Raw genomic sequence first — 17,417 nt, 5'->3', positions numbered from 1 at the left:
CTCCCTCATCCTTGGCCCTGTCTCAATTAATTTTTAGAAATAGCCTAAAAATGTAGCTTTCAATTCATCTAGTGGCATCTGGCTGTTTTTTTTTTTTAAAGGTTACTTTATACTTTAAGTAGTTTTTGGAGCACATACTTTTTCACTTTTACTTTAGTAAAGAGGTCAAGTTGATACTTCAACTTTTACCAGAGTGTTTTTAAACTGCAGTATCTATACTTCTACTTAAGTAACAAAAGTGTGTACTTTTGACACCACTGTTTAAAACAAGAGAAAATGAAACATCCCTGTAGGTCTTTGGCATAACTTGTTCATTCCTGTTCTGCCCTTTGCTTAGAATAATGCATATGTATTGGGATAAAGGGTGCACTGAGATAAAGGCCCCGTCATATTCAAGGATTGACTAACCTTTAAAGAATTAAAGTTAAATGTTCCTTCTGTCCATGCACTTGTTCAAATAATTAGCAGAAGTAATTGGAAAGTAGGTGGCACTGCCAACCGTTGGAGCAGCTCCATGCATTTGGCACGCAGCGGAACAGAGGGATTCATTGTCGGAGCAGATTGAGCATCTGGATATTTAGCAGAAGATAGAGCTTTGATAATAATTGGATCATCACTGCAACATTCGGATTGTTCTTGTGTACATCTGTAGCAAAGGTGCACATCTTTGGCATTCATGGTGTCCCAGTGATGTGAAATTTTTTAAAAGATATAAAAAAAAAAACTAAGCTCTATTAGCTTGTGAAGCATGCATGCTTAAGTATTTGGTATGCATGCATGGAGCATCATTTACCCAAAGCTTCCCATCTCCCTTTGAAACTTAACAGAAGGCTAATAAGTAACAATGTGGAAAGGGTCTACAAGATAGGCTTCCTGCAAAATCTGTTTTTTATATGCCATTAATCATCTCTTACATAACAGTAGGGCTTAAAAGCTTTTTTTCTTTCCTTCAAAAGTTTAAAGGCTCTGCTAAGACGTCAATGGCACTACTTATGTAATCTGTATATTTTTACCCAAAACTGGTTCATGACATTTCTGGTGACAGCTCACCATTTTCCAGAAATAGAAACACATAACAGGGGATATAAGAAGTCTGCACACCCCTGTTAAAATGTCGGGTTTTGGTGACAGAAAAAAATGAGGGCATGACAAATCATTTTAATCGTTCTTTACGTATAATTTGACATTTTTGCTGTGATTCAACTGAAAAATGAATAAATTGTGGATCATAGCAGCACAGCAAACCATAATGTGAATGCTTCCTTGCATAAGCGTGTAGACCCCAGCTGCTTGGAATCTTGCAGCATCCTATAACTTAAATTTGATATTACTTGTTCACTCTGTCTTTTAAAGTTCTTCAATATGTATCAGACTTTGCAGATCATTTCTCAGGATTCCTGTAAAAATGTAGTTCTGCACTTTGGTAGGTTACTCATAAAATTCTAACAAAAGCTCTTTTAAAATTTTCAGTCATGTTTGTAAGCTTTTTTTTGCAGACACTTTGAATGTTTAGATAAAAGCTGACTGGCATGGATAACTATTTAAGACTTAACCCATTGTGACAAGAATTCAAATTTTAACTCCACAAAATGGTGCTACCACCATTTTAATGTAGATCTGATGGTATTTTGTTAATCTGCTGTGTTGTTTGTGGCCAAAAGTTAGAGTTTTGGACAGCTAAATAGTATCTGTAAGAAATCAGTTCTTCTGTAACTTTTGACAATTGTCTACCTAAATGCAGCTATTCAATTATAAAGCAATCATTTAAGCATTTGCAGCAGGTTTTATGCAACTTTAAGTAGATTTCTTTTTGGTTCTTCAGTGTCATTTAGGCTTTGATGCATTAAACATGGATAACGTTCTGTAATTATTAAATATATGTTATTATTGAAGGTGTTGAAATCTAAAAAAATTTTAACAAGGGTGTAAGGGAATTTAAATTTTATTGATTTTATATGCACGAAACTTGCATGTTGTTGCCTTGCATAGCATCTTGAAATCTCTTGACCTTTGACTGATCAGTTTAATCTCCAAACTATTTAGCTTGCAATGACTGAACAAGTTTACTAAATATGTTCATTTTTCTGTGATAATGGTTGTAATATCTTATCCAGCCAAATAAGAACAGTAATGTTTGCACATTGAACAAATTATTAATGCACTTATGCTAACTGCTTTTTAATTTCCCTTAATTGCCTTCAATGACTGGTACTGTTTCCATGTTTGCATCTTTGCATAACTTAACACTAAACCAGCCGACTTCACTGTCCTTTTCATGACCTTGGCTGAGCTGTTTTTCTCTGCGCTGTCATAGGTCGTGGTGTTCGAAGAGCAGGAAACAGATGGTAAACTCCACTTCACCAAAAGCCCCGACTATGGCATGACTGTTGATGTCCAGTGAGAATAAGAGGAGACAGAGAGAGCATGAGCAGAGCCGACATAACTGCTGTGAGCTGTGTTTACATGGATCTGGGCCACTTGTCCTGATCAGAGGGACTAAGGTGTCAAGAAGACTTTGAGTTGTCTTTCCTTTTTTGTTTAACTAATCATGCATGTTTATTCAAGCATTTATTTTAATATTTCTTTTATTTAACCTCGATAATTACATGAACGTTCATACAGATTGAGGAAAATTTGTTGTGATTATGTGTGATTTGTAGGTATCCTTTGGTCTTTGTTGTTTGTGGGGAAAAAAATCAATAAAGCCTGTTTTGACCTCTGTTTGCAACCAAAGCCACAGAAGCTTGTGAGCTATTTATTTTCTCCAGCCTTTCCTGCCTAATCCTCTGAAGATTCACTGAAAGCCTCTGCAGAGATATCAAGGTTACAAAATCCCTTTGAAAATAATGTTTTTTTTGTTGTGGCTTCATGATAACTTCATGATATTAATTTCTTCAAGCATTGTCACTGCAGTTGTTTCTGGCTGAAAACTACTTTAAATATCTACCTGATTCACATCTTAGTGACCACTTTATACTACTTTAATTTTTAATGTATTTCATGCAGAATTTATTTGATAATTGAAGAAAAATTGATTACAATGTGAATATACAGATTTTCAAATCTTCCCTATACAGATTAAAATGTTTTAAGTGAGGCATGTATTTCCATTTAAACCTTCTGAATCATTATTTCTTAAAACCTTCTTTCAGTTGAAAATCTTTGCAGAGTCTAGACGCTTCGCTCACATAGAGATCAAAAGCTTGTCTATTATTTGTGGAATATTCCAGACTGAAATAAAAGGATCTATTTGTCAGTTTTCAAGTCTTGCCTCAGATTCTAAAATGGATTCAATTCCCGACTTTGATTGGGCTATGCTAATGCATAAACTGTTTTAATAAATCTCATTACAGCTGTTGTAGTTCTATTCTGGGTGTTGTTCTTTTCTAAGAGGGAATCCAACACATTTTCTTTTAGTATCATTATGTATTTATCTTTAACAATTTTCCAAATGTCTTTGAGCCAGTTCTCTTTCTCTGTGAAGGAAAATAATCCCCTTACGTACTGCAGCCAATACCATGTTTCACCAGTAGGGGGTCTTCTTTAGTACAATGTGAAGTATCTGTTTGCTGAATGCACAAAGGATTTCAAATTTAGGCCAGAGAGGGGATTTCTTGTCTTATCTGACCAAACCCTGTGCAAAAAAGCTCCCTCTGGCTCTTTAAAAATAAAGTAAAATGGGATTCTAACAGCTGTACAGCAGACAGTATGTCCCACCTGAGCCATGGAATGTTTATGTTAATGGTTTCTCACAGAACAGTTGAAATAATAAAAAAAATTATCCACCCTATAATTTTCATCTTTGTTAATTTATATTATTTTACATCATGGATCTGCATGAAACGAGAAAAGAATTTATAAAAAAAAAAAAGTAGAGAAAATATGAAACCGGACAATTAGGATGTGAATATGTATCCACTTCCTATGAAGCCCCTAAAAAGTTCTGATGAAACCAGTTATCTTTAAAAGTCTTATAGTTAGTGCAGTGATTTCCACCTATGTGATTGTCATATGTTTTCTCAGTATAAACCCAACTTTTATGAATTTGGCTGCAGCCCCACTTAGATGCAGGCATTACATCAGGTAAACCAAGGAGCTCTCAAAACAACACAGGGGCAAACTTCCTGGAATCATTATTTAGATGAGTTTTTATAAACTATATGCAGATCTGAGATTCTCCCGCAACAAACTTTTCAGTCTTTTATCTTCATAGAAATAAAAATATTCTAGATTCAGATCCGTTATCACAATTCATACTATGAGGGTCTACATGCCTTTATTTTTGTCATCTTTTTTTTTTTTTTACCTCCAAACCAAAGGGATCCACTTCTAGAAAAATAAATGCATACAGTTCGGTAAATAAAATAACAACCCATCCTCTGGAAACAACACTCTGGACCACAACATATTCTTTTCATTTATTTATTTCTCTTGATTCAACTAACATTTTTCCGAGAGAGCTGCTGTGGCAAATAAACAACCTTAAGAGTCACATGCATAAGAACTGAATGAGAGCGGATTATGCCAGTGGAGATAAAAAAAACCTACTATGTGTAAAGTGTATTGTGCCTTAGAGGATGTCAATGTTAGCTGTGGGGAGGCTGGTTAGGAAACTATTGCTTTATGCAGCTTCTGTGAAATAAAAGCAAAAACAATAACCTGAATCAGATGTAAAGAGATTTAGTAAAATCATGTTTGAGGCAAAGCCCTTTAAATTGTTCTGCTGCTCTAGGACACAACACACACAAACAAATACATCACAGAACCGTATTCAATCAGTCCGACCACATGCTGATCTGTACACTGCAGTATCATTATTCAGTCTGCACCTTGACAAAAGCATCATTCAGAAACAAGGACAGTAAATAAGTTTCCTCTGAAAGGTAGACTGGGTTGAGAAAAAACTACAACTGGTTGTTGTTTTTTCTTTATACCCTGGTATTTTTGCACATCAGACTAGAACTCTAATTTGTGTCAAACATTTCAGGTTGATTTTTTTTAAAGGAAACCAGCTGTGGTGTAACATGCCTAACAGCAGCAGCTTTGTACACCATCCTGTTACCGATCTACATATTAATCCATGTATGCTTCCTGTGAGCATGCTGCTCCAGAGAGCAGCTGAATGAAAAATAAAATAGCAACCGCTGTGATTACAATACAAATCCAAAGTGAAAAATAAATATAGAAATAAATAATATTAAGTCATGAATAAATAACTGGAGGGTAGCTGGTGAGCTTCATGGCTAATCCCTGCTCTGTGTATCATGCGGTCAATGAAAGCAGCTCAGATTTGGCCATTCAGTGCCAAGAAAAAATATGTGATAACTTAAATTCTTTGACTGAGCTTAAGAATAGCATCTGATTATGTTTTTTTTTTTTTTTTTGCAGCAGTTAATATTGCATTCTGTGTTATAGGTTAGGGGACTGCACAGATGGAGTCAGGCGATAGTTAAAATTATCTCCAGCTTCTACAGCGGGTCAGCGTTAGATAAGGAGCCCCACTGGGGATCGCAGATGGATGGATCTTTCAAGCAGAGGAGAGACTCCATTATGCTATGAGGTGTGGATTAACTTTTTAAAAATGATCAGCTGTACTGCATGATTACTGCTGCCGTCTATCGTAAGTGCTGCAGATATCTTCCTGGGTGGTCCAGTTAATGTTGGACACGAAGCTACAGGGTAATGCATCAGATAAAACCAGCCGCCTCCATTTTTCAACCAGACCAAAAAGAACATTTATATTTATTGTGCTTTTCATTTGCCTACAGTGACTTCGGAGCTTAATGTACACAAAAAAAGAATGTACATATATCACATTTCCAGGGCCATGCATTAATGCTTAAAAAAAACAAAAAGAAAAAAAAGAGATGCTTAGGAATCAATACCTGATGCTGCTATATATATATATTCTTTTTTTTCTTACATGTAAAATTAAATATAACCAAAATCTGATGCAGACTTTTTCTGTTCACACCATTCAACTTAGTGAAACATAACAGATGAAGAACAGAGGACCAAAACTGTCATCAAATTAATATACATAGTTTTTTTAAAATATTTTTAGCCAAACGGGACATTGTTTTTTTTAAATACAAGAAATTTAAAAATTTTGGTAATGTGTGACCAAAAAATAAATAAAAGTAGCATAAACAAGTTTGACATTTATAAAATTTTTTACAATTCATGTGCGCTAGTGTGTTGTACTTGGATTTTAATTGTCACCATGGTTACCAAACATAAATTAGTGGTGGATGGATTTTAATTTAGCATAAGACCGTACTTGATGAGTAGCTAATTATGTTGTTTTTTTTATGTTTATTTTGTCTTCTGTCCACAGATCCATTAGATAATGAGGGACATCTGTTTTTATTGATGGATTTAATATTATGTCTTTTTTATTTAACATAATTTTAAATTGTAAGCTTTTGTAAATCTGAAAAACTGAAGGTTTTCCTAATAAAATTTAAAAAAATCCCAACAGTCTTCCTGTAAAATGAATGCAGACAGTAACTGAGCTTTGTTGTGTAACATTTTAGGAATTTTAATAGTTTTGCATTCACACATAAATACAATATTTCCAGTGCATTTGTCAAAAATTTCCCTCTGATTTCTTCACAAAAAGAATATCCCCCCCAAATAAAGTTTTTAAGTGCTTAAAGGAAGTTAAGTTTGGATTTTTATGATTCTTCATTTCAAACCAAGATGCTAAAAATGTTAATTTGCTGCAAATGATGATGGTATAGCATTGACAATGATAACCCAACAGAAAATGAGGGTAAGAGTCAGGATAGTTAAACTAGCAGATCAAGTGTTCATAAAACCCCTAAACCAGTTAAATTAAACGACAGCAAATATTTGTAGTTATTAAAACAACATTCCTTCATTGCTGAGAGTGCTCTTTTTTTTAATTTTTTGTTTTGTTTTGTTATTTCTTTAATCCAGCACGTCCTGGAGCTCTTGTTGTGTGCAATGTGCAGATCATGGTCCGTTTGTTGAAGATCCTTTCCATTTTCATTTGAAGATGACAAAAAGTTCTTGAACCTGCTAGTTTGCTCCGATCTGCTGGCTGTATGCTTTTCTTTTTGTGCTGTCTTTTTTCCCTCCTCAGAGACAGTTCCGGCCGTTGTCCTCCAAGTAAATCTTGTAAGGAATAAGTATCCTTTGCTCTTCAGTGGTAGACTCGAAGAACGGCTGCACCCTCCATCTCTGCTGTGCTTTGATATGATATATTATACATGTTTTTGGTCCACATTTGAAAAAATGTCAGATTTCTAACCCCTGCCATACTTCATTTTTTTCTTCACTTAGATTTTAAGACTTCAGTGCTAAAGTTACAGTTCTACAGAAACTTCATAGCTTCCCACCACCAAAGATGCAAGACCAACCACCTGCAAAACAAAAACAATTATGATAAACTGGAAAGAAGTTATAACATTTCATGACTGGAGGAGTTATTTAAATATATTTAAATTCCAACAGCCTCTATATTTTAGAAAGCAGCAGCTGCCATTGTGCTTTAATACAAGATACATTTATACAGGTGCTGGTCATAAAATTAGAATATCATGAAAAAGTAGATTGATTTCAGTAATTCCATTTAAAAAGTGAAACTTGTATATTATATTCATACATTACATACAAACTCATATATTTCAGATGTTTATTTTGTTTAATTTTGATGATTACAAATGACAACAAATGAAAATCTCAAATTCATCATATCAGAAAATTAGACTATTGTGAAAAGGTTCAAAATTGATGGCCCCTGGTGCCACACTCTAATCAGCTAATTAACTCAAACCACCTGCAAAAGCCTTTAAATGGTCTTTCAGTCTAGTTCTATAGGCTACACAATCATGGGGAAGACTGCTGACTTGACAGTTGTCCAAAAGACGACCATCGACACCTTGCACAAGGAGGGCAAGACACAAAAGGTCATCGCTAAAGAGGCTGGCTGTTCACAGAGCTCAGTGTCCAAGCACATTAATAGAGAGGCGAAGGGAAGGAAAAGATGTGGTCGAAAAAAGTGTACAAGCAAGAGAGATAACCGCACCCTGGAGAGGATTGTGAAACAAAACCCATTCAAAAATGTGGGGGAGATTCACAAAGAGTGGACTGCAGCTGGAGTGAGTGCTTCAAGAACCACCACACACAGACGTATGAAAGACATGGGTTTCTGCTGTCGCATTCCTTGTGTCAAGCCACTCTTGAACCACAGACAGCGTCAGAAGCGTCTTGCCTGGGCTAAAGAGAAACAGGACTGGACTGCTGGTGAGTGGTCCAAAGTCATGTTCTCTGATGAAAGTAAATTTTGCATTTCCTTTGGAAATCAAGGTCCCAGAGTCTGGAGGAAAAGAAGAGAGGCACTTCATCCACGTTGCTTGAAGTCCAGTGTAAAGTTTCCACAGTCAGTGATGGTTTGGGGTGCCATGTCATCTGCTGGTGTTGGTCCATTGTGTTTTCTGAGGTCCAGGGTCAACGCAGCCACATACCAGGAAGTTTTAGAGCACTTCATGCTTCCTGCAGCTGACCAACTTTTTGGAGATGCAGATTTCATTTTCCAACAGGACTTGGCACCTGCACACAGTGCCAAAGCTACCAGTACCTGGTTGAAGGACCATGGTATCCCTGTTCTTAATTGGCCAGCAAACTCTCCTGACCTTAACCCCATAGAAAATCTATGGGGTATTGTGAAGAAGAAGATGCAATACACCAGACCCAACAATTCAGAAGAGCTAAAAGCCACTATTAGAGCAACCTGGGCTATCATAACACCTGAGCAGTGCCACAGACTGATCGACTCCATGCCACGCCGCATTGCTGCAGTAATACAGGCCAAAGGAGGCCCAACTAAATACTGAGTGCTGTACATGCTCATACTTTTCATGTTCATACTTTTCAGTTGGCCAACATTTCTATAAATCCTTTGTTTTTATTGGTCTTCAGTAATATTCTAATTTTCTGATATGATGAATTTGAGATTTTCATTTGTTGTCATTTGTAATCATCAAAATTAAACAAAATAAACATCTGAAATATATGAGTTTGTATGTAATGTATGAATATAATATACAAGTTTCACTTTTTAAATGGAATTACTGAAATCAATCTACTTTTTCATGATATTCTAATTTTATGACCAGCACCTGTATATATATATATATATATATATATATATATATATATATATATATATATATATATATATATATATATATATATATATATATATGTATATATATGTATATATATATATATATATATATATATATATATATATATATATATATATATATATATATATATATATATATATATTTATAGTTCATCAGTGATGAACTTATTATGGATAAGTGCTGCAAAAAAAACAACCAAAAAAGCATAAAAAAAAACAGATAATCAAAAAACTTCTTTTCATATCAGTTGTATATGTATCAGATTTTCCAACTAGTTTTATCATTAGCTCAAGATAATCAAAATAAATTATGCATGCTGTTTTCAAATATTGCTTTTTATGATGTCTAAAATAACAAAACCCACTTGGTTTAGTACAAAAATTCTCCCCTAAGAAAATCCTGAATAATGCTAACTGACTGCTGCAATAATTTTAACCAGACCTGTCCGATAACATAAGGAAGGCTTCAAAGTTTCTAAAAGGTACACATCCTACTCCCAATTAAAAAAAATATTATTGTACACAGGCTAATTGAAGGAATTGACATTTAGCAGCCTATAAATGGTTCCAAATTAAGCTTTTGACCAAGGAAATAAATGTCTGTCTTATATCTTCTCCAAAACATGATGATTATCCTCATGGCTATTGGAAGTATTTTTAATGGACTGCAACTTTTGGAAGGTGTGTACCCAGATGCATTGGGTTATGTTTACAATAAAATAATATTGTGTGACAGCTTGGGGCTGCTTTGCTGCTTAAAGACCTGAATTATTTGGCAGAATGGATTGATATTCTAGCAACTTGCTTGCCTGACCTAAGGCTCAAACAAAGCTATGTAAAGAAAACATACAATATTAGGGTTTTGAAAAGGCCTAGTCAAAGTCTGGACTTTGGGATGCTGTATTTACCCAGGTTATCTGTGTCTGATATTAAAATGTATTTAATGATAGTATAGATCTAAACAGATGAAATCTATAAGAGAGGAAATGTTTGTCTTGATGACACTGGTGAGACAAAGTAAAAATAACCCCCCTTCTGTATTCATTACATTGGGTTAATATTTACCAGGGTTTTGAGGAAAGTACAATCAAACCTCGATATTTGGATCGGTGAATCCTTTCTTCCCCTCATTTACAAGGATGGGTTTCTCTGTCCTCGTGTGCCAAACAAGTATCTGAACAGAAAGCAGCACAGAAACACAAACAGCAGACACATTAGTAATGTGCTGTTCCCTTAATGCACTCATTCATCCTAATGTTCTTCAAATACAGACGATCCTGGACTCAGCTCAGCACCGCAGGGCCTATCTATGTGTATAGAGCTACTTAAGCATGAACCCTGCATTAAAGCAGAGGGAAAAAAGGGCAGTGCTGAACAGGGTTTCCTTTTTTTCCCCTTTTGTTTTCTTCTGACCACTGAATAATTGCTTTCTTCGAGTGATTGACAGCTTTAAATTATTTGGTGTATAAAGTTTTCCCTTTGTGGCAGTACTACAGTTTTTCTGCTTCCTTTTTTGTCCCATCACATCACCCAAAGCCTCCATGCTGGTGCGCTTTTGCCCCAGAGACAGAACAAACATGCAGGATGGGGAGAACAAACTCAGAAGTGTCAAGCTCATTTCCCTCTTCTCGCCATTGTGTTGGTACCCTTCCTCCTTTCATCTCGCCTTGGCAGCAGCCATGAAATATGCATGAGCTGTGCCAGGAGCCCACTCCCACTCTGCTCAGGTGAAGGGGGGAGGGGGGTAACAGTGATGCTCGCATCTGAAGTGGAAGATTATAAGAAAAGGAGATGCACATACACGACTTAACCCCCCCCCCCCCCATATCTAACTGCCCTGTTTTGTCCATCTCCAACACTCATCTGTAATCAGTGTGACGTCTCTGCCTCCTTCACCGAGTCCCATTGAGTTGAGCAGTTCTCTGAATCCCCTCTTTTCATTTAGGGCTGTGAATGGCAGGAGGGGAGTGGGATAAAAACCTGGCTGAGAGTACGTCCTTTCCCTTCCCCTCTTTTCTTCTTCTCTCCATCTTTGTGCGTATACAGGTGCTTGTGATACGGATAGGCCTCTGGCTGACTCCTCTTTACCCAGGGAGGAGCTCAGCGATTTGACCCAAACCAACAAGCAAAAAAAAAGCAGTAAACTGGGTGATAAAACAGGACATCTGTGCCAAGAGATTATAAGCTGAGAATCAAATGCATCTTGGCTGTATTTGAAATATATATTCACAAAAAATACTTTTAAAAACAGTTTGATCTCATTAAAACATGATTTCACATAATTTTTCTATGGAAATAATCTGTCACTGGATTATTGAGATTCTCATTCAAGAACAAGGTTTGATTTTTGCTTGATTGGTACTAATTAAAAAAAAGGATTTCTAGAGTAAGCAAAGTTTCTGCTAAATGATATATATTATGGAATATTTCTCATTTATTTCCTATACAATTAATTTTGGTTCTTTTAAAGCTGTTAAATGAGGCTGTAGTAGGTTAAATTCTTAGCTCTATTTCTAGCCCCACTGAGCATCATATCAATATCTTTATGTGTGAGCTATACTTGTGCTTCCTCCTTTAACCTAGAAAAAGTCTCTGTAACCTGGAATGTGAACGGTAAGAGAGAACATGTGAAAAAATATTTCTTTCCCAGAATCTTTCTTTTGAAAAACAGATTTTCTAAAGTAAAATCAAGTTTGATTCCACCTGCCGTGTTAATAATAGGAATGAGTCTAATTTCTTTCATGCAAAGAACCTTCGGCATCAATTACAGTGATCTCCTCTTGTGCAGCAGAGCCAATTAGGGAAATGTACATTGCTGAACCCCCTCAAAAAAACTCTACCATTATTTTCTAATAAACAATTCACAGAAGACAACTGGCCAAGAAAAATAATGCTTGTAGTTTTTCCATCCATTGATTTAAACCTGATCTAAAACTATCCGTATTGGTGGAGGTGTATTGCTGATCCTTTTCTTAGATGACTGCCTTCGTTGATTTCAGGGCTTTATAAAATGTGTTGGTTCCTTCTTCAGTGCGTTTTGTAATCATGTATTCGAAGGAAAACTCTTATTCTATTCCTGGATATCATCCAGGGAAGGAAATCAGTTTGGTTTTAATATTATATGCATTAAAAGTATAGCCTACACTGACAACAACAACAAAATCAGGTAAAGTTGCTTGTTGTCCATTCATCATCAATCCATGTTTAAACATATTTGGGGTCATGATGCATATCTCCTGCAGGGTACAGCCTGGACAGGTCTGCAGTCCATCAGAGAACGATTCAGAGAAATACATGTACAACCATGGGAACAACCACTTACACCTAAGCGCATTTTAGACACACCAATCAACCTAACAGTCAAGTCTTTGGACTGAAGGAGAAATTATAGTACCTGGAGAGAACCCATGCATGCACATAGAGAACATGCAAACTCTGCAGAAAGACCGAGGCCAGGACCCTCTTACTGCACGACAGCAGTACTACTAACAACGTCAAGGTGCAGCCATAACTGTTGGACTGTGTTGTATTGGGAAAAAAGACTCATACAAAACTTTAAAAGTTGTGCAGCAGACCTCCGACAGTTATTTATAGAAGAATCCTGTACTTGTTATGATAATATCTGTCGATGTTGACATCTTTATGAAATTGAAATTGTTATGACAATTTTGCTTGAATACTTGCTTATTTATTCTTAGATGACTAGTATAAGTAAAATCTGGTAGTACTGGCTTTTATATTTGTATTTTCTGCTTATCTGAACTGAATCTATACCCTTTTAAAATTAAATTGTTTTGGTATTGAGGTTAAAGTTTTTTGTTAATTAGAGTAGTAAACGCTAGAGATAAAATAAAACAAAAATAAAAGGGGATCAAAAATTAGAAACAGTTTACACACTTGGATTTGGTGAGCAGATTTGAGACATTCTCACATGCAGTTAAACAGCTTAAACCAAACTGCTGAACTTTCGGGATCAAAGAAAAAAAAAGAGGTTACCTTGGTGCAGTTGGCAGCTTTTGGCTCCAGGTCATTGAGTGTTACAAGCTCTCGGAGCAAACTGCTCTCCTGGTAGCCTCCCTTCACCCCACGGAGCTTAAAGTACGCCTGTGGCTTGGAGAGGATGAGTTTCAGGTTGATGGCGAAGCCGGCCATGTCGATGGCAAAGGGCCGGTGGGGGTCGAACACCGCCTTCCAACCATAGACCTTTCCGGCTGCGTTTACCTTCGGGGACTCGTAGCGCAGGCCGCCCACAAAGGCCACAGGCCAGACTGAAACTTTCCGAGTCGATCTCATCTAGCCGGAGGAGAGTGGAAATTAGAAGAGGAAGGGAGAAGGAGAGAGCAAATTAGTGATCTGAAGGAGCATACATGACAGCATGGCAGTAGTTTAGCCTCAGCCAGCAGCACTGCAGCAGAGCATGGATGGAGATGATTCATTCAGGATGCTGAATATTGACCGTGCTGCTGTACCAGTGCAGCTGACACACACTTTTCAAGTGCTGCCCTACAATAAAGTAATGAGGCGCAGCCATCTTTAAAGGGAGTAAACACGGGAAGAGCTAGGAGGCTTTAAAGGAAAAGAGCTATTAAAGAAAATGACCCTGCCTCCTGGTTGGCTGTAAAGACTCCTTAAGGTGGATCAGCACCATCCTCCTTTTTCTCTCCTTTAATCTTCTACTATCAATCAGTTTTGCCGCTCTCTACTTTGTCTGTTGCCGCATCAACAACAAAAAAAGTGCTGTGGGTGTATTTAAAGGTGCATTTTGAAAATAAGGGACAAATTGGGTTTAGAAATTGCACAGGCATTTAGTTAAACCCAACGCAGCAGAAATAATGATGCCTCACAAGTACCTCTGCAGAAACAAGTAAGATGCACAGCCTGCCTGGGTCAAGTGAAGAGCAGACACATTGGATATTTACATTCTTTGCAATTTTCTGCTAAGAGTTTGGATCAGATGATTTAAGAGAGAAGTTGAAACACTGCAGGCTGCAGGCTTTCAGAGATTCGTGGATGTTGGCTCCTAGGGAAAACAGAGGTGCTGTTTCAGGCCTAATGAGCTCTGGGTGATAATGCAAAAACTCAAGAAATACTGGGTTCCAGTCTATGTGGGGCTAAAAATATTCTATACCGTTTGTCGCATTGTCTAACCAACATATACTTTCATCACGCTCTTATTCTGTCTTTTTGGTCTCCAGTGAGTTTTGGTAGCTACACAGCATAGATCGAACAGTTTTCAGGATTAATGTTTTTTGGCAGCGAGTAAATGCTGGCCTCGCCATCACCTGCCAGCTTATCCATGAGGATATATGTACAGCTTCTAACAAGAGGAAACAACAAATCAGAGCCCTCGCAGGCGGTGTCAAGAGGTTTGTCACTCTTGCATCCACATTGGAAATGTGAAAATGAGCGTTCCGCCTGCTTCTTCTGGAGGGAATATCAGCCGGAGTGAGACGACACAAATCCCCTCTTCTGCTGGCAGCCAAGCAAATGAAAATGCAACCACGTTTTCCCAGTCTCATTCAGGCGAATATGATGGGTTTGTACACAGTTTCCAGTGTGGTGTTGCTCCACTTTTGCAAATGCTTGCCAGCCTCGGGATTTAGACTCAGTTTCCTGTTCCAGTTTGAGTGCGGTCTGCAGGGAGGATTCTGTGTTGGAGATTTTAGAGTGAAGAGAGAAAAAAAATCCTTTGGTTGAAAAGACACATAAAAAACAATTATTACAATAGATTACTCAACCCTTAAGGATGTTCAAGGGACAACGGAATCTGCCCTATACACTTCTTCTGTAATTTAAGGAGACTATTGTCTGAACAATAATTTGCACAAAAACTGTTCAGATTTTCCTTTTGTTTCTAAAATATAATATATTTGGGACTCAGAACAAACTTTGTAAGTTAAACAATCATGCCAGAAGTGGTGCATGAAAATGCATTTAAAGCAACAATCTCGGAAATGTAGATGTTAGGGTATGGATCTACATTCTCTAGAATACAAAGACAGAGATGCAGTTTGTATAATGCAGCATAGGCAGAAGTAAATTGAATAAACTGGATCGCTTACCCTCATGCAATCAGAGGCTTATTGTCTATAAAGCAGCTTTTTAACATTCAGCCACATCTGCTTATAATCCAATCAGCATCAGAGTCCTGCTTAGAAGACTACAATCACTGCTCAGCCTGCCACCAAGAAATTATATGGGTTGGATCACATGTCAGACTTTGATTCTGATGACCACGGTTCAACCCTCCTCCATCTTCTTCTCCACCATCCTCACAAGCTCATCTAGCTTCTTCCCCATGTCACTGCTTCACTCTATAAAAGTAATTCCCTGGACTCATACTGCTTTCACAAGGCTTCCCCAGCCGGTTCGGCACTTTTCTTCCCTCTCCACTGTCGCCTTATGCTTGCTCATCATGGAGGGTCATATGAAGCCACGCCTTGCCCCAGCTGGCATCTTTCTTCATACCATCTCCATTCCACCACCAGTTTCAGGCCGATGGGGCTTCATCCCTGTTCTCATTTAGCGGCTCGTGCATGTAAACACAGTAAAATTCGTTGTTAAAGCACCCTGCCGAGGCCTGAGCGCCAAAGTCTTAAATTATTGTTTCAGTAAAATTCTTCTAATTGTCTTCCTACTTTTGTTAGTTTTCAAGCTGAAAATTATAGCCCAAACACAGACGGCTTTAAGGTAAAATACATTGACAGTGTTGAATTTACATTTCAAATCCGCAATTTTTTTAAGGAAAAAAATAAGACAGCTGTGCTTAAATTTTTATGTGAATGCATTTAATTCTTATACACTTAAATATAAAAATAAATAAATAAAAGGGTGGCAACTTTGCTTCCTACCTACTGATATTGTTGGCTCTATTGTCACCCTCATAGATCTCACAATGAGCATGCAAGTTATTCAAAGACCTAATTTGGTTCATGTCTTAATTAGCAGATTTATTTTAACCCGACCTTAACAATGCAAATTTCTCTGCTGTTTGTGAATTTAAAACAATTTGTCTCAGTAGTATTTAATTATAAAAAGAACTATTCTCTATTATGTATTATATATATATAAAATTTTGCTAAAGCTATAGATGTAGCTATATAATAGTTTTAATGCATTACAGCTGCATTTACAGCGCTGTTTGTTAGGCTGTCCACTTTTACTTTTCTCTTTTCCTGTTTCTAGACTCCCATTGCTCTGTCCTTGCCCCCCAGTGTTGTTATTTCCCAATAAATAGGCATGTTGGAGGTGACAGAGGATCTCAGAGGAAGGTTGAGTACTTTGGCTGCTTTCCAGAGAAAGGTAATGACAGTCCCCGTCAATGCCGGACCCTCCATTTGCCACATACACTGTCTGCACTACTAACAAGACTTGAGGCCAATACACACAGGACCTGCAATGTGTACGCTCTGGTAATTCGACTGATCTCGAAATGGATGGCCTGAGAAGTTCTGTTTACGTGTGTTGACATTAGTCACCCAGCTTCAAATCCCTGACTGGGCTTGTTGTGAGCTAATGAATTGTCCATTAAAAAGGAGAATGGGTAGTTTAGCAGCATGATTTGGACATCACAAAAACCAATGTACTGCATAGCAAGGCAATAGATTTTTTCTTCAACATTTTAATCTAAAAACTAAGCACATTTTTTTCTAAATGGATTATGAAAGAAAAACTTTTATTAACGGTACTGGTTACTTGAGTTAACTTGTGCAAATCAGACTTAATGAATTTGATTATTGAATGAATCAGACAATAAATCAAAAAAGTGTAATTTCATAATCCTGCCAAAACACAATCACATAAACTGACATGGCCGCAAAAGCAAAGCTACATCAGCTATAATTTATGCAAATACAATATATACTTTTGCAAATTTTCAGTCTTGTAAACTGTGAGAGCATAACTGAAGTCTGAGAGCTAATTCAGCAAACTGGTTTTAATTATCCACACACCAAATTGATGAAATAAAAATTCATTGACCAGCAATGTTCTCAGTAATTGCATTTCCTGACTTTAAGCCAAATATCTGCAGCAGAGCACACAGTGTGTAGAGGCTTCCCAACACTTATAGTCTGAACATGGCAGATTTGAAAAGGACATGTTTTTATATTTTCTGCTTTATTTTAATGAACAATCTTTAAACCTGATCAGTTTTCCCTTGTATTCTAATTTTATTTTTTTTCTGAATTTAGGATCAGTTGCTCTCATTTGCTGAAAAGCTGCAGGGATGAGTTAAAATTAT

The 17,417-nt window shown here is 36.9% G+C and overlaps 2 protein-coding genes across 5 annotated transcripts in view; one reads left to right on the top strand and one right to left on the bottom strand.

The window, feature by feature from the left end:
* The window catches only part of LOC119771776 (beta-galactosidase-1-like protein 2), a 41,315-nt gene extending 37,546 nt beyond the window's left edge, over nucleotides 1–3,769 (top strand). For both annotated transcript variants that reach the window (XM_038267907.1, XM_038267908.1), the window contains exon 19: nucleotides 2,315–3,769. In XM_038267907.1, the coding sequence (XP_038123835.1) occupies nucleotides 2,315–2,401 (87 nt within the window). In that variant the 3' untranslated portion in view covers nucleotides 2,402–3,769. The remainder of the gene's footprint in view (nucleotides 1–2,314) is intronic.
* Nucleotides 3,770–4,411: 642 nt separating this feature from the next.
* b3gat1a (beta-1,3-glucuronyltransferase 1 (glucuronosyltransferase P) a) overlaps nucleotides 4,412–17,417 on the bottom strand; it is a 138,481-nt gene continuing 125,475 nt past the window's right edge. For 2 of the 3 annotated variants that reach the window (XM_038267961.1, XM_038267962.1), the window contains 3 exons: nucleotides 13,172–13,468; nucleotides 10,241–10,349; nucleotides 4,412–7,388 (listed from right to left, as the gene is read on the bottom strand). In XM_038267961.1, the coding sequence (XP_038123889.1) occupies nucleotides 10,263–10,349; nucleotides 13,172–13,468 (384 nt within the window). In that variant the 3' untranslated portion in view covers nucleotides 4,412–7,388; nucleotides 10,241–10,262. Of the gene's footprint in view, nucleotides 7,389–10,240; nucleotides 10,350–13,171; nucleotides 13,469–14,286; nucleotides 14,824–17,417 lie in introns of those variants that run through there. The other variant, XM_038267963.1, reaches the window with a different exon arrangement.

The sequence above is a fragment of the Cyprinodon tularosa genome, unplaced genomic scaffold, assembly GCF_016077235.1.
Source record: "Cyprinodon tularosa strain WSP-4 unplaced genomic scaffold, ASM1607723v1 ctg69, whole genome shotgun sequence".
NCBI lineage: Eukaryota > Metazoa > Chordata > Actinopteri > Cyprinodontiformes > Cyprinodontidae > Cyprinodon > Cyprinodon tularosa.
Note: the sequence above shows the minus strand (reverse complement) of the source record. Positions and strands in the feature narration are given on the sequence as shown.